Source organism: Corapipo altera, unplaced genomic scaffold (assembly GCF_003945725.1).
Source record: "Corapipo altera isolate COAL_440 unplaced genomic scaffold, ASM394572v1 0, whole genome shotgun sequence".
NCBI classification, from domain to species: Eukaryota; Metazoa; Chordata; class Aves; order Passeriformes; family Pipridae; genus Corapipo; species Corapipo altera.
Window position 1 is genome coordinate 83,650,046 of NW_020884872.1, and position 8,638 is coordinate 83,658,683.

At 44.6% G+C, this 8,638-nt stretch overlaps 1 protein-coding gene across 3 annotated transcripts; it reads right to left on the reverse strand.

The window, feature by feature from the left end:
* Window positions 1-345: 345 nt before the first annotated feature.
* Window positions 346-8,559, reverse strand: PRSS23 (serine protease 23). Of its 3 annotated transcripts, XM_027655400.1 has the most exons (3): window positions 7,956-7,980; window positions 6,267-6,271; window positions 346-3,528 (listed from the first exon to the last, which is right to left on the reverse strand). In XM_027655400.1, the coding sequence occupies exon 3, from the start codon at window positions 3,513-3,515 to the stop codon at window positions 2,397-2,399; it is 1,119 nt and encodes a 372-aa protein (XP_027511201.1). In that variant the 5' UTR covers window positions 3,516-3,528; window positions 6,267-6,271; window positions 7,956-7,980; the 3' UTR covers window positions 346-2,396. The 3 variants fall into 3 exon arrangements, with proteins under 3 accessions (XP_027511201.1, XP_027511040.1, XP_027511117.1); XM_027655239.1 differs by lacking the exons at window positions 6,267-6,271; window positions 7,956-7,980 and adding an exon at window positions 8,465-8,559; XM_027655316.1 differs by lacking the exons at window positions 6,267-6,271; window positions 7,956-7,980 and adding an exon at window positions 5,546-5,728.
* Between the last annotated feature and the right edge of the window lie 79 nt (window positions 8,560-8,638).

Sequence of the window (8,638 nt, forward strand, 5' to 3'; positions counted from 1 at the left end):
CCTCCAGAGTTTATTTACCCTAAAGTTCATAAAAACAATGTGGCTTTTTAGTCTAATAGGTTATTTTCAGCTCTAACTAATCACAGCTCCCGACTGGCTCTGGAACTGCAACTGCTAAGATTGATTATTACCATCCAAAGGCACAAAGTAATTAAGCCTACCAAAAAACAAAACAAAAAATCCCCACCAAAACAAAAACCTCTAACAGGTGGGAGCAAAAGAAAATTGAAGGAAAATAAACAGCATTGAGGATTTTAATAAATCTGTATCTGTCTTTATAGGTAAGTCACTGAATTAATATTGAAAGTGCAACCCAGTATAGTACAAATACAAGAATGTCTGCACTGAAATTCCATAACTTTTCTTTATTCACTGTGATACATTCAAACAAAAGTGCTCCAGATAACAGCCACAGAATAAAGGAAATTAAAAGGCAGAAAAAGACCATCAGATACATATGGTGATTATTCATATTTCAAAGCATTAGTAACTGCTTGTATCTGAGTGCACCAAAAGCCCATGAGGGTCCACATTTTGTATGCTGCTTCTATAAAATTAATAATCATAGGCAGCTCTAGCAAACATGTTTTTCAAAACTAGAGCCAAAGCCACCACAAAGATAAAGCACCATCAGGCATATGTTTACAAATGCCATAGTAATTAGTAGAGTGTAAAAAAGGCTTTGCTGAATTAAGATCTTCCTTATATTTGTATAGCATAGGGAAGCTCTGCTTAGATTCTTTCCTTCTCAGCTTTGCCATTTCATACGAAGGACTTGCATTTGCCCCACAACACTAAGCACCATGGGCAACTTGGTAAGCTTCAGGAGACAAGTGAGAGATGGGTGGAAGAGAAACTGGAACTGGAGCCAGTGTCTATCCTCCTATTTAAAAAAATAATATTGACAGGGTAGTATGTACTTAACTGGGTTACTGCAATACAGTGGCACAATCCACCAGAGAAACACTGTTTGTAAAGACCACATTGACTTCCCAATGCTGTTTGCTGAGCTACAGTATTTAGCTGCACTGATTTTACCTATAAAAGACAGTTCTTGTTTTAAATTCTAATTCTGCTACAGTAAAAATGTAAGTCATTGCTATCTATAAGAGACAGCAGAGGATCACTTCACAGCAAACTACGGCTGCATCCTACAGTGTGGCTCTGTTCCAGCCGCAGATTTACTGAACTGTGCATTTGCCAAGAATTATTTGTAACTCAACAGTTTCATGAGGAGGAAGATTCCTACCCCAAACAACACAAGAAACGTAAATCAAGATGCCGTACAAATTACATGTCAAAGGGATATGGCTGAGAGACACTTAAAAATCTATGGTCCCTCTACCTGCTGTATTTTTAGGTAAAACAGCAAGGATCTTCATCAAATAGGGGGAAAACTCTCTCCTTTTGTCCTGCTCTCTCCTTTACGTGCTCTGCAGGCAGCAATTCAGATAGCCAGCAAGACTAAAGACAGGCTTCCTCTCTGAAAATCTGAGTTGCTGACATGAGATTTTCCTTTAAGGATCTAAGTAGGTCATAAACAGAAAAGCCTCTGTCCCCACACACTTCTATAATAATAGTATATTCATAGGGATCCTGCTAGGTGTAAGGCTATGCCCCAGCTCCTGTAGATTTAATCCCATGTGCAATTTGTGTTTCCCAAAGCAGGATGCAATGGTACTGTTCATATGACCAACATCATCTTCACAGTCAAATCCTTGCAACGTCAAGGTCTGTTTGCTCAAAAACCGTATTTCTTAACTATGTTACTAATAAAGTCTCAAATCACTCAGGCCAAAAGGAAGTTAGAAGTGTTATGTGGTTATTTACCCTTCACGCTATTTGTGTGGCATTCATCTCCCACGGTGCATGCTTTGCCCTTTTCACACTCCCTTTTCTCATGCAGGAACACAAAGCTTTAATGTTTGGGTTGGAAACACCATTAAATGCCCCTCTTCAGCCCCCAACAGCATAGAAATATTTTCTTTTAAAAGTTCAGATCAAAGCATTTCTACTAATCCTAGGATTTATTAAAACAAACATTGTAGGCATGAGATAGTCAACAGTGTCCCTTTTACAAGATTCTTTGGAGACGGTTCTGTTTTCATACTGTTTACTGATCCGCCTCTAATTAATCTTCAGTTGCTCAGCTGCAAATTCAGCAAGTTCACCTGCTCCTTCCCCACCCAGCAGACGTCTTTTCTCCCCAGTTTCAAGCTGTAATGATAGCACCACACAGTCCCTGTCCTAAGAACAAGGTGGCTGGCTTGAAAAGCTGCATATCACCTCCCAATGTTACATGATCACATCACACACATTTGCAGCTCAAGTCTAATCTTTCCTCAGATGAGTAATTAAAACCAGTCATTAAGTGCTTTCAAGGAGTTTCATTGTCTTTATCCTTCCCTGCAGTCAAGGTAGTTGCCTTTGATCCAGTAACAGATCTGTGCGTATTTGAGGGGTGTGATGCGAACGGCTACATTGAAATCCTGTGGGGTGCCATTCATGTCCACCCACTGATGGCCTGAAAATATACCAATAATTTTACGCTCCCACTTGTGATTCTGCCTCTTCCACATCCTCACATACACCCCAGATCCACTTGCACCCGGCTGGGCATCACACTGCTGGTACAACAGGTCGTATGTTTCATCTTTGACATCACAGAAACGGTAAACCAGGTTTCCTGGACGATCATTGTCATAGCCAGAGAAGTGAATCCTCCCTCCAGGCAAGTGTCTGGCTGGTGGGCTCACACCTATCTTCATAAACTTTCTTTTATGCGGCTTCTTCAGCTCCAGCAGGGCATAGTCATAATCCATGCCAATGTCATTGGCATTGCCTTTGATCCATCCTTTGGGGACATGTGTCCGTTTCACGCGAATCCACTGGAATTTCATTTTCTCAGGCATTGCTGAGTTGGTGATATTGGCCCCTTTGCTGCCATCTTTATGTTTGGGCTTTAGGAACCCCACCCGCAGTTTCTGAGCGCCTTTGACATAACTCTTGCCATCATGGATACAATGAGCAGCAGTAAGAACATGCTTTTCGGCCACCAGAGTCCCCGTGCAACCTGTAGACAGCTTCACCGATGTGGAGAATGGGTAATTCAACAAGAAGTCCTTCCCAAAAATGCTAAACCTGCTGTCATAGCCATAGATCTGCCTCTTAGTTCGAGATTTGCCTTGAGACCCACCAGCGCTGTTGCTCAGAATATATATGCCCACTTCAGTTTCAGTGAGGCTACCATTAGCATACAAGGTTTCATAGGACAGGTAGTGCTTCACTTCTTCGTAAGTTGGCAGCGGAGAACTTTTGTGGCATGCTGGGCCACAGGGAGATACCACTTCCAGTCTGGCTTCAGCATCAAACTGTGGTTTGTCCAAGTTCAGGGTAGACTGCGGCAGGATAACAGGAACTCTGTAAGACGGCCAAGTTGGCTTCCAGTGAGAACTGGAGGGCATCACATCTTTAGCAGCACACAAAAGGAGGATTAAAGTGGACAAGCCTGCCATTCTGAATGCCGGTCTGTGGAAAGCAAAAGGAAGTACAGTTATTCACACAAACATATTGCAAGATTAACCTACCTTGCCAAGTAATGGTTTGCTAACTGAGAATAAATATAATAAGGGTCAAGCGATTTGAATGGAGTTAACTTACATTAAGTAGCTCAGATTTCTCAATGTTAAACTAATGCCTTAACCTGTACCTTGAAACAAGTGTCCCAGGTTAACATTGAAAAACAGGGCACTTAACCCTCTGAGTCACCAACTCTCAGCTGACATCGGGGGGAAGTTACAGTATTTGTCTTCACATGGTGTAAAGAAAATTCAGACTCCATGCAAACCCCTGCACTCAGAAACCAGAGCTCCTGCAAAAAGTAACTGAGTCTGCCTTCAGCTAGATTAGCGCATTCACTGAAAGCTCCCCCCTACTCTCTGACTCTGCTGAAAGAGGTCCTAAAATCTCTTCACACCATATGCTGTCTTTAGAGACATCAAGCTGATGGTAGGGACACCTGGTTGGACGAAGAAGGCGACCTGACAGGGGCTGGCTTGCAGAACATGACCACACAGGACACTCGCTTCCCCTTGCAACTCACACTAGAGGAACGTTTCTGCTCCACATAGCATTCACTCTCCCCTAGGCTTACATGAGAAAGGGTGATTCAATTACACAGGGGCAGCTAATGAAGGAAGATTACAATTCCTGAGGGAATTTTCAGTTAACATACTGGCTTATTGCTTTATAAACTCAATTAATTAGAAATGCAAACCAACCCCCTCTGAGCACAGGGAGGCAAATGGGACTGTGAATGTGTTTATGAACCACAGGCAGAGCGACTCAGACTGCAGAGAACAGCGTGCACCAGTACTGTGTCAAGAAAATGTGTAACGTTAGTTTATTTGAAAATTAGCCATACAGCTGAATCGCTGCAGGAGGCATTGTGCCCTGGGCAAGAAGGCAGGCAGGATCTCCCTCACACAAAGATTATTCAAACAAAACTTCACAATTATGTTGAGCTTACACATATTTCAAACCCTGCTGAGGTTACACTGATCATAACTGCAGGATCATTCCTGAAATGCCTCAAATGAGTAAACCAAAGCAAATCATGCAGGAAATAACCACAGCTATCTAAGAATAAAAAAGAAAAATCCTTCTCTCCAATGCTTTTTGTAGGAATACTCCATTCCTAAGCTGAATAAAAAAAAAAAAAAACTTTAGAAGCTACAGACTGCTGAAGTCCAAAGCTGTCCAACTCAAATAGTGGGCCTAGAATCTTAGAATTTTGGTAGCATCCTCTTTGGGAATAGAGGCTACCATTAAAGCACACAATGTTCAAAATACAAATTGACTCATGTAGGATACTAAAATATTTTCATTCCAAAAAACAGACACAGATGAACAGAGCTGATGTTACTGATACCCACAGAGGCACGTACTGAGTCTTCCAGAAGTGATCACACATTCTGTTGGCAACTTTTTCATTAACAAAAAGGACAATTTTAAAGAAACATTTTTTTTTTCTAGGTTAAGCTTTATAGAACGTGTTGCATTATACCTAACAAGTGAGTCATGCTGGAAAATATAAGCCATTTTAAACATGAAACAGAATTGAGTAATTTTGGATGTCCCAAAATTGGAAAATACTTGGTATTCAAGGAAAACCACCAGCTCCTCTGACTCCTTCCACAGCAAAGATTAATATTAGATGTGGCTGCATTTTGCAAGTTATGAAATGAGAGAGTTTGACATTGGCACACAGAACACCTGCTCTATTATCAAATATGCTTGCATAGCAGTGATAGGAAAACATAGAAAAAGAAGGTAACAGGGACAAACGATACCGCTTCATCCCCACAATATACACTGGCATAAGCCAACTGTTAACTGTTCTACTCATGTCAGTAAGGGCTGTATGCAGCAATGTTTACTGGTTTCACAGTTAGAAGCTGAGAACAAGCTGAACTACAGTTATGCTGTGCACCAGGTACCTGATCTAGTCATTAAGAGCACATATTTCTAAGCAGTTTGCTCTCACCTGCTTCATATGAAAGTTATTCCCACAATTTACATTGGAAGCTTTCCTGATAGATGGAATCTCTCTAAATTGCACCACTTAAGCCATTTCTTGGGTCTAAACCTCATTCATGCTAATTGAGTCAGTGCTGGCCTTTGGCTGGTTTATTTAGCTGGCAAGGGAAAGTTAGAAGCATCTTGTCAGTTGTTAATTGCACAAGCAGTAAGATTCCCTCGTGCCTGTCAGCATAGCAACCTGATAAAGAGACTGTGTGCCCAAAAGCTTCTCTGCTTCCTCCACGATTATCATCTGGGCCAAGAAGAGACACCACCTCTTCCTGCAACCTGCCCTCCCTCATCTCCCCACTATCACTACTACAGCAATGCCAGCACTGGAAAGGCAGATTTAGACAGTAGAGGGCAGCCGCCCTATGAAGAGAACACGACAGGAGATGGGACTCGAGTTGGTCCCCCAAAAAGGCTTCAGAAGATGGTATTTGTGTCCGTGCTGTGGTGTGTAAAGCAGTACTTACTCCACTTTATGTCTCTGAGCAAATGTTCCCACACCTCTCCCCTGCTGCTTCTGTGCTATAATCACATTGCAGCTATATGGGATAAAAAAGCCTTTACATCAGTTACAGAACTTTTATTTAAAATGTTATTAAAACCTAACAATAAAATAGAGTTGTGGGTTTACACCTGAATACAGAAGCTAAACAGTGCTCACAAATCAAGGTATTTACCAAAACTTTCAGAATTATATCTCATCTGGAGACATGACTAGTACTAAATCAGCTCTGGACAGCAATAAATAGAATAAATGTCTTATTTACAAAAAAATGCAAATTAGTACAAAGCACCTCTTTCTGTGTAGATTCTTCGTCTTTTTAAAACAGTAAAGCAGAAAAATGAAGGAATTGAAAAAGCAGTCTATATTTAAAGAGTGACCTTTCAGTAAGGCTCTTCTTTCCTTTTACTTTCTCTTTTCCTTTTTGTTTAAAACAAAACCAAAAAGCTGCAAAGAAAGCTAGGGTTAAAACTCTCTACGTTCAGCTACTTACTTTTGGGTGACCCTAAAAGGTGTTCTCAAATCAAACAAACTGGTATGAAGTGAGTACTTCACTGCACGGCTATCACAGAACAATACTGAATGAGTTACGATGTGCTGCCCTACTGTAGTACTGCTCTTCTGTTTCTATTTAAACTGTGTCATAAACTCAATCCACCCTTTGACTCAGTACAAAGCCCTGCTCTGACATCCAGCCTAGGAACCCCCTAGAAGCGGTTTGTACATAATCACACTCGCTAATGGCATTAAAATTGTTTAGAGAATGGAAACAGTGACAGCTACCCCAGGGCTCCCCATGCCACTAAAATACTTTACAGACACATTTTCCTGCTTGCTCTGGGCACTCATGCCCTGAGATGGATGTTGGTGAAAGAAAACTGCCTTGTTCAGGATGGACATGAATCATTTTCTAATAAGCAAGTCATTTTTCTGCAAGAGTTCACTACTTCAGGGGTGGTTCTTGTAACAGATGGTTAAATAACAATAAATCTTGAATCATCCAGTATGAAAGCCTGTGAACCAAACAGTCTCCATTACATTTTGAAATGAAGAAAGTTTTTCCACCGTGCTAGAAGCCAGAATGATTAACATAGCAAAAAAATGAAGAAAGGAAACCAAGGCACCGAGAGAAAAAAACCTGCCTCAAACCAAATTATAAAGGAGAACTAAATCACTGTCAGTGCTGTGCCAAAATACCTCTTCTGCTTTTCTTGGTCATAGAACTTGTTAAAACACAGCAAAAATAATTGAGCCGTGCTTTAACAATTACAGAAGCCTTACTGCCTTCTAACATCTCTATTAACCTGCCTGCAATGCTGAGGGTGGTGTGAGGGTTATACTGCTTTACCTGTTTGACTGAGGGCTGTAGGAACAGATGTCTAGGAAAACGTGAAACGGACTTCGACACTGGAAGGCCAAGGGTGTGTCTATTAACATGTACACCGGGCACAGCAGGTGTTTTGACACGTGTGTCAGTGACATGGACACAGTGGAAAGGGAGAATAGTACGTGTTTCTCAGTCCAATTCCTGTAGAATAATCTGACTGCCTCCTTTCACCCTCCTTTCTTTCTTCTCTCTCTTTCCCTGTATGTCAAGCAGCTTTGGTTTCATGGCACAAGAGCGAACTGCGTTACAGGCGGACAGTGGCGGTCACTTGGAATAACGGGATAAGCTGCAGGAAGGACCTGCATCCCCAGGACTACCAAACCACCTGAGTGACGGGGCAACCGCGCAAACGGGGTCCTGGCGGGATCTCACCGACCCCTCGGACCCCGCTCGGGTCAGGAGGCGAACAATTGCCCCAAGCTCCAGCAACCGCTTCACTAAAGGGCTCGTGTCATGTATTTCTTTTTAAAAAAGCACCCCTAATGTTCTCAGTCACGGCGCGACGAAGCGAAGTAGAGGACCGCAACAGGGTACTCACTACTCCTGACGCCTCCCAAGCGTGAAACGCAGCAAAGGCGACTTTTTACCAGCTGTTCCCTCACTCGCCGGGAGAGTTGGTCCCCGGCAGCGGCGCCGGCGGACCCGCGGCGGGGACCGGCGGGGAGAGCCGCGTTCTCCCTTTTGTGGCCGCAGCCGCCGGGGAGGCGGCGCCGGGTGCGCTCCGGTGGATGCGAGCGGGGTTAAACATTAAGCCCCGCGGGGAGGGAGGGCTCGCCCCGGCCGGGACAGCAGCTCCCGCCGCCCGGTCCCCGCACCGCCGGGTGCCCCCGGCCCCGCGCCCGCCGGCAGGTGAGGGGCCGGCCGGGGCACGGCGGGGCGAGAGCAGCGCTCGCCATCCTCCCCGCCGCCCCTTTGTCCCCCGGGGCGACCCGCACCCCGCGGCGCCCTCCCGGCCCGCTACCTACCAGCGGGGACCCGCTACCTACCAGCTCCCCGCGGCGGCGGCGGCGTCTCCGGGAGCGGCTCAGGCAGGTGGCGGGGCCGGTGCCGGTCCCATCCCTCCCGCCGCCTCCGCGGGGCTCGGGGCCGCCTCCCCTCCCTCCCGCCGGGCGCCGGCCCTCGGCGGCGCGCTCCGAGCGGGGCGGGGCGGGGCGGAGCGG